This window comes from Hyla sarda, assembly GCF_029499605.1.
Source record: "Hyla sarda isolate aHylSar1 chromosome 1 unlocalized genomic scaffold, aHylSar1.hap1 SUPER_1_unloc_3, whole genome shotgun sequence".
Lineage (NCBI taxonomy): Eukaryota > Metazoa > Chordata > Amphibia > Anura > Hylidae > Hyla > Hyla sarda.
The window spans coordinates 1124439-1146133 of record NW_026607589.1 but is presented as its reverse complement, the minus strand read 5'-3'; the positions used below and the strand labels follow the sequence as shown (position 1 = coordinate 1146133).

General features: G+C 47.5%; 1 protein-coding gene across 1 annotated transcript in view; it reads left to right on the top strand.

The window, feature by feature from the left end:
• The window catches only part of LOC130298178 (oocyte zinc finger protein XlCOF7.1-like), a 78844-nt gene that overhangs the window by 52316 nt on the left and 4833 nt on the right, over positions 1-21695 (top strand). Inside the window, 3 exon segments of the mRNA XM_056551089.1 lie at positions 14766-14781; positions 14865-14929; positions 15096-15468. Of these exon segments, the coding sequence (XP_056407064.1) occupies positions 14766-14781; positions 14865-14929; positions 15096-15468 (454 nt within the window).

Genomic DNA, 21695 nt, shown 5'->3' with positions numbered 1-21695 from the left:
CCTCCATTACTGTATAATGTCCCAGCAGTGTCACCTCTCCAGTCATCACCAGACCCCTCCATTACTGTATAATGTCCTAGCAGTGTCACCTCTCCAGTCATCATCAGACCCCTCCATTACTGTATAATGTCCCAGGAGGGTCACCTCTCCAGTCATCACCAGACCCCTCCATTACTGTATAATGTCCCAGCAGGGTCACCTCTCCAGTCATCACCAGACCCCTCCATTACTGTATAATGTCCCAGCAGTGTCACCTCTCCAGTCATCACCAGACCCCTCCATTACTGTATAATGTCCCAGCAGGGTCACCTCTCCAGTCATCACCAGACCCCTCCATTACTGTATAATGTCCCAGCAGTGTCACCTCTCCAGTCATCACCAGACCCCTCCATTACTGTGTAATGTCCCAGCAGGGTCACCTCTCCAGTCATCACCAGACCCCTCCATTACTGTATAATGTCCCAGCAGTGTCACCTCTCCAGTCATCACCAGACCCCTCCATTACTGTATAATGTCCCAGCAGGGTCACCTCTCCAGTCATCACCAGACCCCTCCATTACTGTATAATGTCCCAGCAGGGTCACCTCTCCAGTCATCACCAGACCCCTCCATTACTGTATAATGTCCCAGCAGTATCACCTCTCCAGTCATCACCAGACCCTTCCATTACTGTATAATGTCCCAGCAGGGTCACCTCTCCAGTCATCACCAGACCCCTCCATTACTGTATAATGTCCCAGCAGTGTCACCTCTCCAGTCATCACCAGACCCCTCCATTACTGTATAATGTCCCAGCAGTGTCACCTCTCCAGTCATCACCAGACCCCTCCATTACTGTATAATGTCCGAGCAGTGTCACCTCTCCAGTCATCACCAGACCCCTCCATTACTGTATAATGTCCCAGCAGTGTCACCTCTCCAGTCATCACCAGACCCCTCCATTACTGTATAATGTCCCAGCAGTGTCACCTCTCCAGTCATCACCAGACCCCTCCATTACTGTATAATGTCCCAGCAGTGTCACCTCTCCAGTCATCACCAGACCCCTCCATTACTGTATAATGTCCCAGCAGTGTCACCTCTCCAGTCATCACCAGACCCCTCCATTACTGTATAATGTCCCAGCAGTGTCACCTCTCCAGTCATCACCAGACCCCCCCATTACTGTATAATGTCCCAGCAGTGTCACCTCTCCAGTCATCACCAGACCCCTCCATTACTGTATAATGTCCGAGCAGTGTCACCTCTCAGTCATCACCAGACCCCTCCATTACTGTATAATGTCTCAGCAGTGTCACCTCTCCAGTCATCACCAGACCCCTCCATTACTGTATAATGTCCCAGTATTCCCAGCAGTGTCACCTCTCCAGTCATCACCAGACCCCTCCATTACTGTATAATGTCCCAGCAGTGTCACCTCTCCAGTCATCACCAGGCCCCTCCATTACTGTATAATGTCCCAGCAGGGTCACCTCTCCAGTCATCACCAGACCCCTCCATTACTGTATAATGTCCCAGTATTCCCAGCAGTGTCACCTCTCCAGTTATCACCAGACCCCTCCATTACTGTATAATGTCCCAGCAGGGTCACCTCTCCAGTCATCACCAGACCCCTCCATTACTGTATAATGTCCCAGCATTCCCAGCAGTGTCACCCCTCTAGTCATCACCAGACCCCTCCATTACTGTATAATGTCCCAGCATTCCCAGCAGTGTCACCTCTCCAGTCATCACCAGACCCCTCCATTACTGTATAATGTCCCAGCAGTGTCACCTCTCCAGTCATCACCAGACCCCTCCATTACTGTATAATGTCCCAGCAGTGTCACCTCTCCAGTCATCACCAGACCCCTCCATTACTGTATAATGTCCCAGCAGGGTCACCTCTCCAGTCATCACCAGACCCCTCCATTACTGTATAATGTCCCAGAATTCCCAGCAGTGTCACCTCTCCAGTCATCACCAGACCCCTCCATTACTGTATAATGTCCCAGCAGTGTCACCTCTCCAGTCATCACCAGACCCCTCCATTACTGTATAATGTCCCAGCAGTGTCACCTCTCCAGTCATCACCAGACCCCTCCATTACTGTATAATGTCCCAGCAGTGTCACCTCTCCAGTCATCACCAGACCCCTCCATTACTGTATAATGTCCCAGCAGTGTCACCTCTCCAGTCATCACCAGACCCCTCCATTACTGTATAATGTCCCAGCAGTGTCACCTCTCCAGTCATCACCAGACCCCTCCATTACTGTATAATGTCCCAGCAGTGTCACCTCTCCAGTCATCACCAGACCCCTCCATTACTGTATAATGTCCCAGCAGTGTCACCTCTCCAGTCATCACCAGACCCCTCCATTACTGTATAATGTCCCAGCAGGGTCACCTCTCCAGTCATCACCAGACCCCTCCATTACTGTATAATGTCCCAGCAGTGTCACCTCTCCAGTCATCACCAGACCCCTCCATTACTGTATAATGTCCCAGCAGTGTCACCTCTCCAGTCATCACCAGACCCCTCCATTACTGTATAATGTCCCAGCAGTGTCACCTCTCCAGTCATCACCAGACCCCTCCATTACTGTATAATGTCCCAGCAGTGTCACCTCTCCAGTCATCACCAGACCCCTCCATTACTGTATAATGTCCCAGCAGTGTCACCTCTCCAGTCATCACCAGACCCCTCCATTACTGTATAATGTCCCAGCAGTGTCACCTCTCCAGTCATCACCAGACCCCTCCATTACTGTATAATGTCCCAGCAGGGTCACCTCTCCAGTCATCACCAGACCCCTCCATTACTGTATAATGTCCCAGCAGTGTCACCTCTCCAGTCATCACCAGACCCCTCCATTACTGTATAATGTCCCAGCAGTGTCACCTCTCCAGTCATCACCAGACCCCTCCATTACTGTATAATGTCCCAGCAGTGTCACCTCTCCAGTCATCACCAGACCCCTCCATTACTGTATAATGTCCCAGCAGTGTCACCTCTCCAGTCATCACCAGACCCCTCCATTACTGTATAATGTCCCAGCAGTGTCACCTCTCCAGTCATCACCAGACCCCTCCATTACTGTATAATGTCCCAGCAGTGTCACCTCTCCAGTCATCACCAGACCCCTCCATTACTGTATAATGTCCCAGCATTCCCAGCAGTGTCACCTCTCCAGTCATCACCAGACCCCTCCATTACTGTATAATGTCCCAGCAGTGTCACCTCTCCAGTCATCACCAGACCCCTCCATTACTGTATAATGTCCCAGCAGGGTCACCTCTCCAGTCATCACCAGACCCCTCCATTACTGTATAATGTCCCAGCAGGGTCACCTCTCCAGTCATCACCAGACCCCTCCATTACTGTATAATGTCCCAGCTTTCCCAGCAGTGTCACCTCTCCAGTCATCACCAGACCCCTCCATTACTGTATAATGTCCCAGCAGTGTCACCTCTCCAGTAATCACCAGACCCCTCCATTACTGTATAATGTCCCAGCAGTGTCATCTCTCCAGTCATCACCAGACCCCTCCATTACTGTATAATGTCCCAGCAGTGTCACCTCTCCAGTCATCACCAGACCCCTCCATTACTGTATAATGTCCCAGCAGTGTCACCTCTCCAGTCATCACCAGACCCCTCCATTACTGTATAATGTCCCAGCAGTGTCACCTCTCCAGTCATCACCAGACCCCTCCATTACTGTATAATGTCCCAGCAGTGTCACCTCTCCAGTCATCACCAGACCCCTCCATTACTGTATTATGTCCCAGCAGTGTCACCTCTCCAGACATCACCAGACCCCTCCATTACTGTATAATGTCCCAGCAGTGTCACCTCTCCAGTCATCACCAGACCCCTCCATTACTGTATAATGTCCCAGCAGGGTCACCTCTCCAGTCATCACCAGACCCCTCCATTACTGTATAATGTCTCAGCAGTGTCACCTCTCCAGTCATCACCAGACCCCTCCATTACTGTATGATGTCCCAGCAGTGTCACCTCTCCAGTCATCACCAGACCCCTCCATTACTGTATAATGTCCCAGCATTCCCAGCAGTGTCACCTCTCCAGTCATCACCAGACCCCTCCATTACTGTATAATGTCCCAGCAGTGTCACCTCTCCAGTCATCACCAGACCCCTCCATTACTGTATAATGTCCCAGCAGTGTCACCTCTCCAGTCATCACCAGACCCCTCCATTACTGTATAATGTCCCAGCAGTGTCACCTCTCCAGTCATCACCAGACCCCTCCATTACTGTATTATGTCCCAGCAGTGTCACCTCTCCAGACATCACCAGACCCCTCCATTACTGTATAATATCCCAGCAGTGTCACCACTCCAGTCATCACCAGACCCCTCCATTACTGTATAATGTCCCAGCAGTGTCACCTCTCCAGTCATCACCAGACCCCTCCATTACTGTATAATGTCCCAGCAGTGTCACCTCTCGTCATCACCAGACCCCTCCATTACTGTATAATGTCCCAGCAGTGTCACCTCTCCAGTCAGCAGCTCCATCATCTTGTTGATGAGTTCTAGGATCTTCTGTTCATCCATTTCCTCATGTATCAGGGAGTGAGGTGGGGGCAACGGGATTGGGCTCAGGGTTCTTCCCCATCCTTCACACACAGGGGCCCGACAGCGCCCACTAGAGGACTTCTTCACTACTGTGTAATCCTGTGTATGGAGAGACACATTAATATCACTACATACATTCCCAGAATCCCTCACCTCTCCAGTCATATCCATCTGTTATTACATAGATAAGAATGAGGTCATGTGACATCACTCCCAGAATCCCTCACCTCTCCAGTCATATCCATCTGTTATTACATCGATAAGAATGAGGTCATGTGACACCACTCCCAGAATCCCTCACTTCTCCAGTCATATCCATCTGTTATTACATGGATAAGAATGAGGTAATGGGACATCACTCCCAGAATCCCTCACCTCTCCAGTCATATCCATCTGTTATTATATAGATAAGAATGAGGTCATGTGACATCACTCCCAGAATCCCTCACCTCTCCAGTCATATTCATCTGTTATTACATAGATAAGAATGAGGTCATGTGACATCACTCCCAGAATCCCTCACCTCTCCAGTCATATCCATCTGTTATCACATAGATAAGAATGAGGTCATGTGACATCACTCTCAGAATCCCTCACCTCTCCAGTCATATCCATCTGTTATTACATAGATAAGAATGAGGTCATGTGACATCACTCCCAGAATCCCTCACCTCTCCAGTCATATCCATCTGTTATTACATAGATAAGAATGAGGTCATGTGACATCACTCCCAGAATCCCTCACCTCTCCAGTCATATCCATCTGTTATTACATAGATAAGAATGAGGTCATGTGACAACCCTCCCAGAATCCCTCACCTCTCCAGTCATGTCCATCTGTTATTACATAGATAAGAATGAGGTCATGTGACATCACTCCCAGAATCCCTCACCTCTCCAGTAAGCCGGAAGAGTATCTGTAGGGTGAGGTTTATGATCCTGTCGGCCATCTTGTTCCTGTCTCTCTCCATGGTTGATGGGTCATCCAGGAGAATTCTCTTATATAGAAGATATCAGCAGAGGATCCTGGATTGGAGAAACCTGAAGGGAAGAAGAGGAGATGATGATAAACCGCACCAGATTCTATGGAGAAATAAAATCCATTTCCTGTAGATAATCTGAGGAAACATCTGAGGAGACATTATAGTCACAATCATGGAGGCTGTAAACCTAGTCAGGGGATCCATCATAGTCTGGGGCGGAGTCATGGGGGATGGGCAGAATATGGAGACAGGAATCCACCTTCCATGTTATCCAGGTAATACCAGAAGCCACGAGTGGTGAGAAGATGGAAATGGTGGACAAAGTGTCTGAGGATTCTTCATCATCCAGTAGATGTGACCTGTGATGGTCGGAGGTCAGGAGGTCACTGTCCTATGTCACACACCTTCTCTTACCATCCTATTTTAACTATAGTCAGTTATTCTGATGCCAACTAGGTGTTTACCCCGACCACTGGAGGGCGCCAAATATCATGACTCCAGACAATAAACAGTTACACATATAAGGGATTTGGTGACACCGCACTGGAATCACTGATAAAGGGATCATCCATCTGGGATATTTCCACACACGATCGAGAACTTCTGCGTCCTACTAATCCCAAGGATTTCCTCACATCACCTTCTGTTATATACATACGTATACGCTTATTGTGAGCGGCTTTACCTCATCTCACCTTCTCTCATAGTGGACTGAGGACATCTAGACCTGATATTCCTTCATTGTATGTATCCCACTGCGAACAAACCATTGTGCCTCCCCTCAGGGGGTGTAAAGACCTTCACTCAGAGCAAACATGGTGGAAACATTACAACAACGAGACACAAACAAACCATTGTGCCTCCCCCTCAGGGGTGTAAAGACCTTCACTCAGAGCAAACATGGCGGAAACATTACAACAACGAGACACAAACAAACCATTGTGCCTCCCCTCAGGGGTGTAAAGACCTTCACTCAGAGCAAACATGGCGGAAACATTACAACAACGAGACACAAACAAACCATTGTGCCTCCCCTCAGGGGTGTAAAGACCTTCACTCAGAGCAAACATGGCGGAAACATTACAACAACGAGACACAAACAAACCATTGTGCCTCCCCTCAGGGGTGTAAAGACCTTCACTCAGAGCAAACATGGCGGAAACATTACAACAACGAGACACAAACAAACCATTGTGCCTCCCCTCAGGGGTGTAAAGACCTTCACTCAGAGCAAACATAGCGGAAACATTACAACAACGAGACACAAACAAACCATTGTGCCTCCCCTCAGGGGTGTAAAGACCTTCACTCAGAGCAAACATGGCGGAAACATTACAACAACGAGACACAAACAAACCATTGTGCCTCCCCTCAGGGGTGTAAAGACCTTCACTCAGAGCAAACATGGCGGAAACATTACAACAACGAGACACAAACAAACCATTGTGCCTCCCCTCAGGGGTGTAAAGACCTTCACTCAGAGCAAACATGGCGGAAACATTACAACAACGAGACACAAACAAACCATTGTGCCCCCCCTCAGGGGTGTAAAGACCTTCACTCAGAGCAAACATGGCGGAAACATTACAACAACGAGACACAAACAAACCATTGTGCCTCCCCTCAGGGGTGTAAAGACCTTCACTCAGACCAAACATGGCGGAAACATTATAACAACGAGACACAAACAAACCATTGTGCCTCCCCTCAGGGGTGTAAAGACCTTCACTCAGAGCAAACATGGCGGAAACATTACAACAACGAGACACAAACAAACCATTGTGCCTCCCCTCAGGGGTGTAAAGACCTTCACTCAGAGCAAACATGGCGGAAACATTACAACAACGAGACACAAACAAACCATTGTGCCTCCCCTCAGGGGTGTAAAGACCTTCACTCAGAGCAAACATGGCGGAAACATTACAACAACGAGACACAAACAAACCATTGTGCCTCCCCTCAGGGGGTGTAAAGACCTTCACTCAGACCAAACATGGCGGAAACATTACAACAACGAGACACAAACAAACCATTGTGCCTCCCCTCAGGGGGTGTAAAGACTTCTTTGACATGGTCACATGACACTTCTCTGTGCTTTTTGTACTTTAGTTCACATAAAGCGTTGGAGGGATCATAGGTGAATGGATCCGCGTCACACTGGGAATTATTGTCCCGGAATGTTACATAATTGTCCAGAATCTGGGCAGAAAGCCAATCTGGTCTCCAGGGTTGGGACGACACTATGTCGGGAGTTTGAATCCTGACGTGGATGTTGCCCCTCCAGGTGCCCACGTTATAGACCCTTTTCATCTGGAACACGTTGTTTGTGGTAAAGGGGATGGAAAAGAGGGGCCCCGAGCAGAGAAGGCTGAGGGAGAAGCCTCTGAGGAGAGACCATATGTTACCGCTGTGCCTCGTGTGCAGGCTGTGCAGCCGTAAGGAAGGAGGTAGAAGCAGCCACCGGGACAACAGAGGCGGCCATCTTAGATTGCTGTATGGAAGAAATGGCTAATACCCAGAGAAGAAATTAACCAAATGACAGGATGGGCAGGGAGGTGACCTGCAGCCCTTCACCATACAAACACGCCTCCTTCCATAGACCTGCATTGAGAGGGCGTGACGGAACGAGGGGCATGGCTGTGACACAACCCCCTGTGACACAACCACTGGGGCAGCAGAGTACCCCTTTAATGGGTTAATTATTAGCGGTGAGTCCTGGCTGCGTATAGCTCCTAAGCTCTAAATCCCATATGGGACGCAGGGCGTAAATGTACTGCATGTTCTTAACCCCTTAAGGACCAAGGACGTATGAGTACGTCCTTGGTCCCGCTCCTGTGATATAACGCGGGGTCCCACGGTGACCCTGCATCATATCACGGCGGGCCCGGCGTCATAGTGAAGCCAGGACCCGCCGCTAATAGCGCGCGACACTGATCGGGGTGCTGCGCGCTATTAACCCTTTAGCCGTGCGCTAAAAGCTGAGCCACGCGGCTAAAAGTGAAAGTAAAAAGTGCCGGTTAGCTCAGTGGGCTGTTCGGGATAGCCGCGGCGAAATCGCGGCATCCCGAACAGCTTACAGGACAGCCGGAGGGTCCCTACCTGCCTCCTCGCTGTCCGATCACCGAATGACTGCTCCGTGCCTGAGAATTATCGATCACTGGTTTCCTATGAGAAACCATTGATCAATGTAAAAGATCAGTGTGTGCAGTGTTATAGGTCCCTATGGGATAATAATGATCAATGTAAAAGATCAGTGTGCGCAGTGTTATAGGTCCCTGTAAAAGATCAGTGTGTGCAGTGTTATAGGTCCCTATGGGACCTATAACACTGCAAAAAAAAAAAAAGTGGAAAAAAAAAAGTGAAGATCATTTAACCCCTCCCCTATTAAAAGTTTGAATCACCCCCCCCCCCCTTTCCCATAAAAAAAAAACACAGTGTAAATAAAAATAAACATATGTGGTATCGCCGTGTGCGGAAATGTCCGAATTATAAAAAAATATCATTAATTAAACCGCACGGTCAATGGCGTACGCGCAAAAAAATTCCAAAGTCCAAAATAGTACATTTTTGGTCACTTTTTATATAATTTAAAAATGAATAAAAAGCGATCAATAAGTCCTATCAATGCAAAAATGGTACCATTAAAAACTTCAAATCACGGCGCAAAAAATGAGCCCTCATACCGCCCCATACGCGGAAAAATAAAAAAGTTATAGGGGTCAGAAGATGACAATTTTAAACGTATTAATTTTCCTGCATGTAGTTATGATTTTTTCCAGAAGTCCGACAAAATCAAACCTATATAAGTAGGGGATCATTTTAATCGTATGGACCTACAGAATAAAGATAAGGTGTCATTTTTACTGAAAAATGTACTGTGTAGAAACGGAAGCCCCCAAAAGTTACAAAACGGCGTTTTTTTTTTCAATTTTATCTCACAAGCCATCATATGGATTTTTAGGTGCAAAATTAAAAGAGTTATGATTTTTTAAAGGCAAGGAGCAAAAAACGAAAGTGCAAAAACGGAAAAAACCCCGGTCCTTAAGGGGTTAAAGGAGTTCTGTAGTAAAAAAAATAACCAACGGATAGGGGACAAGTTATAGATCGCAAGGGTCTGACTGCTGGGACCCCCTGCGATCTCTTGTACGGGGCCCCGACAGTCCACAGGAAGGGGGCGTACCAACCCCTGCACATATGGCAGCCAAAACGCCCCCACCATGTATCCCATAGAAATACATGGAGGGGGAGCTTCGGCAGCTGCTTCCAGTGGGGGTCGGATCGCGCGCTTGCTGCAAACTGCCGTGACCCCGTACAGGAGATCGCGGGGGATCCCAGCTGTTGGACACCCGCAATCTATAACTTATCCCCTATCCTTTGGATAGAGGATGTTATTTGTCACTGCACTAGTCTTTTAAGGGTTAATAACATCCCCAATAATCCTGATCTGATGGTGACCGCACACACATACCTGTATCTGTAGAGGAGCCGTGTGCTTACAGGACCTGCGATGATGTCACCGTCATGTGATCAGTCACATGGAGGAGGAGTCACATGATCAGGGGCTGCTGCTCTGAGAGATCTCCACACACAACACAACAGCAGTGACTGCCCCACCAGGACCTGCTCTGTATCTGCTACATGCTGGAGGTGTAGGACCTGTGATGATGTCACAATCATGTGACCAGTACATTTGGGGGCAAAGTTTAGCAGTATAAATATGACTGTGGGTAAAGGACCTGTGGGGAGGATCATGTGACAGTTGTGGGCGGGGTTGTGTAGTGCTGGATAGAAGAGATTGTAGTTGAAGGACCTGTGATAATGGTCATGTGACAGCAGAGTCCTGCATACACTGAGCAGATGAGCCTAGAGCAGCAGCCCCTGATCATGTGACTCCTCCTCCTCCTCCATGTGACTGATCAAATGACGGTGACATCATCGCAGGTCCTGTAAGCACACGGCTCCTGTACTGTCTGCAGGTGGAGGTATATAAGGGTGTGGTGACATCAGGAGCGCTGGGGGAGGGGACATTACTATTAACTCCTTCAGGTCCACAAGGTTTTATGACTTAAGGAAGAAGATCACAAGATCCAGAACTTTCTATGTAGTTGTCTCTTTCTCTGTTGTTGTTTCTATTAGCAGCCGCCATTTCTCATCGTCTCCTCTTCTTCCCTTCAGGTTTCTCCAATCCAGGATCCTCTGCTGATATCTTCTATATAAGAGACTTCTCCTGGATGACCCATCAACCATGGAGAGAGACAGGAACAAGATGGCCGACAGGATCATAAACCTCACCCTACAGATACTCTTCCGGCTTACTGGAGAGGTGAGGGATTCTGGGAGTGATGTCACATGACCTCATTCTTATCTATGTAATAACAGATGGATATGACTGGAGAGGTGAGGGATTCTGGGAGTGATGTCACATGACCTCATTCTTATCTATGAAATAACAGATGGATATGACTGGAGAGGTGAGGGATTCTGGGAGTGATGTCACATGACCTCATTCTTATCTATGTAATAACAGATGGATATGACTGGAGAGGTGAGGGATTCTGGGAGTGATGTCACATGACCTCATTCTTATCTATGTAATAACAGATGGATATGACTGGAGAGGTGAGGGATTCTGGGATTGATGACACATGACCTCATTCTTATCTATGTAATAACAGATGGATATGACTGGAGAGGTGAGGGATTCTGGGAGTGATGTCACATGACCTCATTCTTATCTATGTAATAACAGATGGATATGACTGGAGAGGTGAGGGATTCTGGGAGTGATGTCACATGACCTCATTCTTATCTATGTAATAACAGATGGATATGACTGGAGAGGTGAGGGATTCTGGGAGTGATGTCACATGTCCTCATTCTTATCTATGTAATAACAGATGGATATGACTGGAGAGGTGAGGGATTCTGGGAGTGATGTCACATGACCTCATTCTTATCTATGTAATAACAGATGGATATGACTGGAGAGGTGAGGGATTCTGGGAGTGATGTCACATGACCTCATTCTTATCTATAAAATAACAGATGGATATGACTGGAGAGGTGAGGGATTCTGGGAATGTATGTAGTGATATTAATGTGTCTCTCCATACACAGGATTACACAGTAGTGAAGAAGTCCTCTAGTGGGCGCTGTCGGGCCCCTGTGTGTGAAGGATGGGGAAGAACCCTGAGCCCAATCCCGGGGCCCCCACCTCACTCCCTGATACATGAGGAAATGGATGAACAGAAGATCCTAGAACTCATCAACAAGATGATGGAGCTGCTGACTGGAGAGGTGACCCTGCTGGGACATTATACAGTAATGGAGGGGTCTGGTGATGACTGGAGAGGTGACACTGCTGGGACATTATACAGTAATGGAGGGGTCTGGTGATGACTAGAGAGGTGACACTGCTGGGACATTATACAGTAATGGAGGGGTCTGGTGATGACTGGAGAGGTGACACTGCTGGGACATTATACAGTAATGGAGGGGTCTGGTGATGACTGGAGAGGTGACACTGCTGGGACATTATACAGTAATGAAGGGATCTGGTGATGACTGGAGAGGTGACACTGCTGGGACATTATACAGTAATGGAGGGGTCTGGTGATGACTGGAGAGGTGACACTGCTAGGACATTATACAGTAATGGAGGGGTCTGGTGATGACTGGAGAGGTGACACTGCTGGGACATTATACAGTAATGGAGGGGTCTGGTGATGACTGGAGAGGTGACACTGCTGGGACATTATACAGTAATGGAGGGGTCTGGTGATGACTGGAGAGGTGACACTGCTGGGACATTATACAGTAATGGAGGGGTCTGATGATGACTGGAGAGGTGACACTGCTGGGAATGCTGGGACATTATACAGTAATGGAGGGGTCTGGTGATGACTGGAGAGGTGACACTGCTGGGACATTATACAGTAATGGAGGGGTCTGGTGATGACTGGAGAGGTGACACTGCTGGGACATTATACAGTAATGGAGGGGTCTGGTGATGACTGGAGAGGTGACCCTGCGGGGACATTATACAGTAATGGAGGGGTCTGGTGATGACTGGAGAGGTGACACTGCTGGGACATTATACAGTAATGGAGGGGTCTGGTGATGACTGGAGAGGTGACACTGCTGGGACATTATACAGTAATGGAGGGGTCTGGTGATGACTGGAGAGGTGACACTGCTGGGACATTATACAGTAATGGAGGGGTCTGGTGATGACTGGAGAGGTGACATTGCTGGGACATTATACAGTAATGGAGGGGTCTGGTGATGACTGGAGAGGTGACACTGCTGGGACATTATACAGTAATGGAGGGGTCTGGTGATGACTGGAGAGGTGACACTGCTGGGAATGCTGGGACATTATACAGTAATGGAGGAGTCTGGTGATGACTGGAGAGGTGACCCTGCTGGGACATTATACAGTAATGGAGGGGTCTGGTGATGACTGGAGAGGTGACACTGCTGGGACATTATACAGTAATGGAGGGGTCTGGTGATGACTGGAGAGGTGACACTGCTGGGACATTATACAGTAATGGAGGGGTCTGGTGATGACTGGAGAGGTGACACTGCTGGGAATGCTGGGACATTATACAGTAATGGAGGGGTCTGGTGATGACTGGAGAGGTGACACTGCTGGGACATTATACAGTAATGGAGGAGTCTGGTGATGACTGGAGAGGTGACACTGCTGGGACATTATACAGTAATGGAGGGGTCTGGTGATGACTGGAGAGGTGACACTGCTGGGACATTATACAGTAATGGAGGGGTCTGGTGATGACTGGAGAGGTGACACTGCTGGGAATGCTGGGACATTATACAGTAATGGAGGGGTCTGGTGATGACTGTAGAGGTGACACTGCTGGGAATGCTGGGACATTATACAGTAATGGAGGGGTCTGGTGATGACTGGAGAGGTGACACTGCTGGGACATTATACAGTAATGGAGGGGTCTGGTGATGACTGGAGAGGTGACACTGCTGGGACATTATACAGTAATGGAGGGGTCTGGTGATGACTGGAGAGGTGACACTGCTGGGACAATATACAGTAATGGAGGGGTCTGGTGATGACTGGAGAGGTGACACTGCTGGGAATGCTGGGACATTATACAGTAATCCAGGGGTCTGGTGATGACTGGAGAGGTGACACTGCTGGGACATTATACAGTAATGGAGGGTCTGGTGATGACTGGAGAGGTGACACTGCTGGGACATTATACAGTAATGGAGGGGTCTGGTGATGACTGGAGAGGTGACACTGCTGGGACATTATACAGTAATGGAGGGGTCTGGTGATGACTGGAGAGGTGACATTGCTGGGACATTATACAGTAATGGAGGGGTCTGGTGATGACTGGAGAGGTGACACTGCTGGGACATTATACAGTAATGGAGGGGTCTGGTGATGACTGGAGAGGTGACACTGTTGGGACATTATACAGTAATGGAGGGGTCTGGTGATGACTGGAGAGGTGACACTGCTGGGACATTATACAGTAATGGAGGGGTCTGGTGATGCCTGGAGAGGTGACACTGCTGGGACATTATACAGTAATGGAGGGGTCTGGTGATGACTGGAGAGGTGACACTGCTGGAACATTATACAGTAATGGAGGAGTCTGGTGATGATTGGAGAGGTGACACTGCTAGGAATGCTGGGACATTATACAGTAATGGAGGGGTCTGGTGATGACTGGAGAGGTGACACTGCTGGGACATTATACAGTAATGGAGGGGTCTGGTGATGACTGGAGAGGTGACACTGCTGGGACATTATACAGTAATTTAGGGGTCTGGTGATGACTGGAGAGGTGACACTGCTGGGAATGCTGGGACATTATACAGTAATGGAGGGGTCTGGTGATGACTGGAGAGGTGACACTGCTGGGAATGCTGGGACATTATACAGTAATGGAGGGGTCTGGTGATGGCTGGAGAGGTGACACTGCTGGGACATTATACAGTAATGGAGGGGTCTGGTGATGACTGGAGAGGTGACACTGCTGGGAATGCTGGGACATTATACAGTAACACCACTGGAGGGGTCGGGGTGATGACTGTATCATTATGTGTCAGGTTCCTATAAGGTGTCAGGACGTGGCGGTCTATTTCTCCATGGAGGAGTGGGAGTATGTAGAAGGACACAAGGATCAGGTCATGATGGAGGATCAGCAGCCCCTCACATCACCAGGTAATAGACATGACTATATACACACGTCCTCTCATTATTTGTATGTAAAGAATGAATTCAGTCTCTGTATGTGTTCCCTACAGTCAGAGCCAATAGGAGAACAGCACCAGAGAGGTGTCCCCGTCCTCTTCTTCCACAGGATGATCAGGTAGATGGAGATATTCCCTATGATCTGTAGAAGGGCTGTGAAGCTCTTGTGGTCAGTCCCCTCACCCTCCATGACTCCTCATCTCCTGCTCATCTATAACATCCCACGTGACTTCTCCTACTGTCTGATGATGTTTACAATATTTCTTCCACATCTTATGAATCAGGGTCAAGATCTGAACAATATTAATGCTCCAGAGACAGATGTGAGTGGTGATGAGCAGTATAAGGAGGACATTCCAACAGGAAAAGATCTGAACAATATTAAGGCTACAGATTTGAAGGAGGAAGAGACAGATGTGAGCGGTGATGAGCAGAATAAGGAGGACATTCCGACAGGAAAAGATCTGAACAATATTAAGGCGACAGATATGAAGGAGGAAGAGACAGATGTGAGCGGTAATGAGCAGAATAAGGAGGACATTCCGACAGGAAAAGATCTGAACAATATTAATGCTACAGATAGTGAGGAAGAAGAAGAGACAGATGTGAGCGGTGATGAGCAGTATAAGGAGGACGTTCCTACAGGTAACCGCCCAGGTGAGTAGTAACAACTTAATATAGAGAAAAGTCGCAGATTCTTCTGCTGTAATAATTGTGTAGAATTTTTTAATCTCTCTGTCCTGTCTCTTGCTGTATATTCTTCTATTCAGCCAAAGTGCAAACTAATGGGGCCCATGAGGCACCTCTTTAACTGTCCCAGGGGATCATTTTACACTGTGGTTTAGGGGTTTATTGTCATTTATTATTCACTGTAACATATGTAATGCCATTTGTTGTTCTTCTGTGCCAATGGTTCTGTTACACCACACCTCTACGGTTCCTTCTAGGGATTGCCTGGTTTTGTACTATTCTTGCTGTTTAAGGGTAGTGGTTGGGTAATCTCCTCCGGTCATGAGTTTCCACGTGTTTCACTGAGGGATCCCGTTCCTATAGGTACCCTTCTAGTTATAGTTGCTGTAGGATTCCCCTGGAGGCCCCTCTTTACGTGTAAATTCTTTCCCTTTCGTTTAAGCCCAGTTGATTGGTTTATGTCGGGGGTCTGGGGTGGGAGTTCTAGCCACCCACATATCCGAAAAAAGTGGAGTCCTTTACCCAATTTATGGCCGCCCCTATTCTATTCTGTGGATTGGTCTGTCTGGGGATTTTTTTTTTTCTGTTCTTGCCCTTTTTCGGGTTGTCTTTGTTTGTTTCTGTGTTTTTGCCTCCCCCCCCCCCCATGTTCTTCTCATGATGTCAGATCCTTTTCTGTTTTACCTTCCTTGTATTTCTGGTTCCATCCAATGTTTCCTCCTCGCCTTCACCTATCTTTGGTCCTCTTGTCCATCATGCTCTCCTCACCCTCATAGCTATTTTCTCCTCAGTATATGTTCCCCGCTGCTCTCTCTTGCCCCCCGGGGGACGTTATCTCACCATGTGTAAGTTGGTGATGTGGAATGTTAAGGGTTTATGCTCCCTACAAAAATGCATAAAAATTCTGCGCTTTTTGAAACGCCTGCATCCGGACATGGTCCCTCTCCAGGAAACGCATTTAACGGAGCAGGATTTTCAGAGAATGCAGAAGTTGTGGGTGGGCAAGGTGTTTGGCAGCCCAGTGGCGGACGGCAAATCGGGAGTTGTAACGTTGCTTCACAAGTCTTTCTCGCACCACATCCTCTCACACGAAAGGGATGACGAGGGGTGTTTTTCTCATTTTCAACTAGTCCGTAATGGTACCACATATCACGTTTATAATGTTTATGCTCCTAGTGGTGATAACTCTTCCTTCTTTGCATCTTTAGCAGATACAGTCAATAGGTCTAATGGACCGCACACCATCCTGGGAGGCGACTTAAATACAGTGAATAGATCATAGACGCTCAGCTCACATATCTATCATCCCAAATCAGAGTGACAGGGTCCTCCCTCCTTTCCTGACACAGACGGGATTGATAGACTCTTGGCGGCACTTCTCACACGTACAGGGTTCATGGTCTCGCATTGACCATTTCCTAGTCAGTCCTCTTGTGTGCTCTCGCTTGAGAGAAGTGGACATACGGGACCTGGTCATTTCGGATCATGCACTGGTGGTCTTGGAGCTCCTGCCATCATGCACAAAGGGTTCTGACATCTTGTGGCGGTTTTTGTCTTATTTAACGAAAGATGAATCTTTTCTAAGTTTTCTCAGGGGGTGGCGGCTGGAATTTCAAACGGACAATGCATCCCACATTGACAATCCCTCTCTGTACTGGGAAACTGCTAAGGCGGTACTTAGGAGTCAAATTATGTGTTATAGTAACTCCGTCAAAAGGAATACTCTGGAGGGTCATGCAATGGCAAGCGCAGCCTTAGCGGAAGCTTACTCCTGCTTTTTAGAGTCCCCCACCGTAGATCATAAACTCAAGTGGCAGGCAGCAAAATCCTTGTATGAACTCTGGTTGGATAGGAAAGAGAGAATCCATAGGTCTCACTTTGAAGTAGTTATGTTTTGGCAGGGAAATAAGGCGGGACGTTTGCTAGCACGTATAGTGAAGGAGTCACGCATGTGTAATGCATGCGTAATGCAGGTAATGCATGAGCCGCACTCAGTTAATGGCGTCTTGGACTCCTACTATGCTGCTCTCTATTCTTCCCCGCTCTGAGGAAGGGACGCCGTTTCTGGAGGGGCTCACCCTACCATCTTTATCTGATGAGCAGCAGCAGGAACTCAACGCAATGTTCCAGTGGAAGAAGTAGCCACTAGTATATGCGCTGTGGCAAATGGGAAAGCGCCAGGGCCAGACAGCTTTCCTGGCAAGTTTTACATTAACGTACTCCCCAATCCTGACAAGGACCCTTTAGAACCTGGTTGTTATCGCTCTGATCAACCAGGATGGGAAGTTATTATCTAAGATCCTGGCAGATCGCCTGGCTAGATTTTTACCTTCCCTTATTGGTGACCATCAAGTGGGGTTCGTGAAAACCCGTTCGGCGGTCATGAACATTAGGAGGGTACTGGCAGTATTGGACAGTGTTTGGGGCCAGTCCCAGACAGCAACCCAACCCGCATTGTTTGCTTTGGATGCTGAAAAAGCTTTTGACAATGTTCGGTTTGACTGGCTGCGGCTGGTCCTGACAAAGTTTGGGATTGTAGGTCGATTTAGCTCCTTTACAGACTGCCTATGTGATGGTCTCAGGGCTAGGGTACATACCCCAGGCATCTTATCCACTCCCCTCCAGTTTGCGAAAGGAACACGTCAGGGTTGTCCCTTATTGCCTTTATCGCCGCTATTTGATCTCCTCTGATATCTACAGGGGTATAGCCAGGGGCACCCAGGAGATCAAATTGTCCATGTGTGCCGATGATGTATTACTTTACCTAACCACCCCAAGGAGGCTGTCCCTAAAATTCTGAACTTTCTATCTTATGCCGGAAGCTTTACGGGCTACAGGGTCAATGTCGCCAAGAGAATGCTTTGGGTGCAACTCCTCCTGGGTGGTGTCTTGATACAAATGCCTTGGGTGTTACAGTGGCCTCTGCTTCCATAATGTATCTAGGCATTCGCATTGGGAAGACTCCTGACATGCTTTATTCACTCAACTACACACCCCTCTTTCAGCGTATTTTTGTGGAGTTGAAGCGCTGGGACCCCTTGCCCTTATCTTTCCTGGGTAGATGCCATCTCGTTAAAATGATTAGTTTCCCCGCTTGTTGTACCCCTTGCAAACTCTCCCACTTCTACTTCGGCATGATGACATTAGACGCCTCAACGCAGCCTTTTAATGCTTCCTATGGCAGGGCGAGCTTCCGCGCATAGCTTTACAGAAGCTCATGCTTAGCAAGGTTGAGGGGGGAGTTAATTTCCCAAACATCGGGGGCTATAATTTGGCTTGTTTGTTTCGCCAAGCACTTGATTGGCTGCACTCCTCTGACTACTTCTCCAATCTAGCGGTGGAAACAGCGCTGGCCGCCCCATGGTCTCTACCGACACTGCTTCACACTTCATAAGCTATACTTCGGGTAGGGATCAGGGGCTCAGTGCTACTACGAGATACCATAGTGACGTGGAAGGAAGTGCGAAAAGTTTTTGGCCTTCCGTTTCTGGTATCCAAAAGGATGCCCTTGCTTGACCACCCAGAATTCCTGCAGGGTAAATCTTCTCTGTGGTTGAAATTGTGGCTTTCTAGAGGGTCTCGGACGATGGGGGCAACTGATTTGTAGTGATGACCGTAGATGGCTCACCCCTGGAGAAATGTTCTGTGTGTTTGACCTCCCCCTGTCCCACACTCTTTATGCCAATCAGGTAATGCCTTTTGTTCGTCTAGATATCGGAATCTGTCGAAGCAAGCCCCAAACCACATTTTAGATGACATTATAGGCAATGAATCCCAGAGAAGGTCGATCTCTGACTTGTACGCAGCCTTCCGTAACCGCTTCCTAAAACTTGATCCCAAACATGTATTTCGGACGTGGGAAAGATGGACACGGCACACAAACATTACTGACGTAGTGTTGAGCGGGTCTGTACGGAAAAATGTTATCGATGAGAGGTGGAGGGAGACATACTTCAAGGTTGCTCATGCTGCCCTATATGGCTTCAACATCTTGCCCTCCCATAACTTCCCAGATAGGATCACTCATTGCCCTAAATGAAGTACCCCACTTACAAACATGTATCATGGCATCTGGGAGTGCTAACACTCAGCGATATACTGGCGTCTCATACAATCGTACATATGGGATCATTGGAAGGTGTGGGTCCCTTTTACACCACAATCGCTAATATTTCACCAGTTGCGCCCACCGGAGGGAGGAGGGGAAGGGGAGAAGAGGTTTCCTCGGTTTGTCCATATAGTCCATTTAGTTGCCGTGCGTTGTCCAAATGGTTAGAGACTACCACTCCAGATTTGCCTATGCTGATTGCCCAATTGAAATAGTTTCTAGACGTAGATCACTTAGATGCCGAGAGACATTCAGAAACTGGCACTAAACGTTTTTTCTAAAAATGGAAATCCTTTCTTGTTGCTCACTTTGACTCTCGGGGGATCGTTGAGATTGTACGACCATTTAGATACAACCACATGGTACAATGTGGAATCTCGGAGAGGTTCTCTAGGGGTGCTAAGATTTCCAGATACATAATACTAAATACAGGCTGACCATTTATTTTGAGCACTATGGCTCTCGGTTTGGATGCCCTGGGAGTCAGAGGAGCACCAGCAGGGTCCGAGTGAGGCTCCCGTAGCGAGGAGCTGCACTTTATGCTTGTCTACATGGTTTGGGGCCAGGGGAGGAATGTGGTAACTCTGTCTCCCCATCGACGACACCTATTTCTTACCAGATGATGACTGCGCGGTGATCGATGTCAATTTCTCCTAAGATGCCTTAGTGCACTTTTCAAGGACGTTGAGAGACTATGCTATTTTCTACTTTTCGTTTGGGGGAGGAGGGATTTATATTATAGGGATTATGGTACCTGGGTGAAGAAGCTTTATGCGCTCTTTACATTCTCGGAGATGCCATGTTCTCTGCCTAGGGCAGGGCATACCTGTACGCCCTACGCCCGGTCCTGGTATTTAAAACGGGGTCACTCTAATGATAGCGGGGACCCTGGGCCAATGATCAGTGCCGCGCGCTATTAACCCTTTAGACGTGGCGATCAAAGTTGATCGCCGCATCTAAAATGAAAGTGAAAGCTTCCCTGCAGCTCAGTTGGGCTGATCGGGACCATCGCGATAAAATCGCGATGTCCTGATCAGCTAGGATGCAAGCGGAGGCCCCCTTACCTTGCTCCGTCGCGTCCAATCGCTGATTGATTGCTCCAAGCCTGAGATACAGGCTTGAGCAATCGACCGCCTATAACATTTATCCATGCAAAGCTATGGCTTTGCTGGGATCAGTGTAAAAGATGAGTGTGTGCCGTGTTATAGCCCCCAATGGGAGCCATAACACTGCAAAAAAAAAGTGAAAAAAAAAAGTTAATAAAGGTCATTTAACCTTGAATTTAACCCATAAAAAAACTGAGTAAAAATAAACACATATGTGGTATCACCACATGCGGAAATGTCCGAATTATAAAAATATATTGTTACTTAAACCGCGCGGTCAATGGCGTACGTGCAAAAAAATTCCAAAGTCCAAAACAGCGTATTTTAGTTTTTCACTTTTTATATCATGAAAAAATTTATAAAAAGCAATCAAAAAGTCCAATCGATACAAAAATGGTACCAATAAAAACTTCAGATTACAGCGCAAAAAATTAGCCCTCATACTGGCCTGTATGCGGAAAAATAAAAAAGTTATAGGGGTCAGAAGATGAGAATTTTTACGGATACATTTTCCTGCATGTAGTCATGATTTTTTTCAGAAGTCCGACAAAATCAAACCTATATAAGTAGGGGATCATTTTAACCGTATGGACCTACAGAATAAAGATAAGGTGCGATTATTACCCAAAAATGCACTGCGTAGAAACGGAAGCCCTCAAAAGTTACAAAATGGCTTTTTTTTCTTACATTTTGTCGCTCAATGAATTTTTTTTTTACGTTTCACCGTTGGATTTTTTTGTAAAATGACTGATGTCACTGCAAAGTAGAATTATTGGCGCAAAAAATAAGCCAACATATGGAATTTTATATGCAAAATTGATAGCGTTATGATTTTTAGAAGGTGATGAGGAAAATATGAAAATGCAAAAACGGAAAAACCCTGCATCCTTAAGGGGTTAATAAAAATATACTTAAAAAATAAAAGTGACCAAAAAATCAGCCAGGAAGCATAGGAAGAAGTGGTCTGTGGTCACCACCTG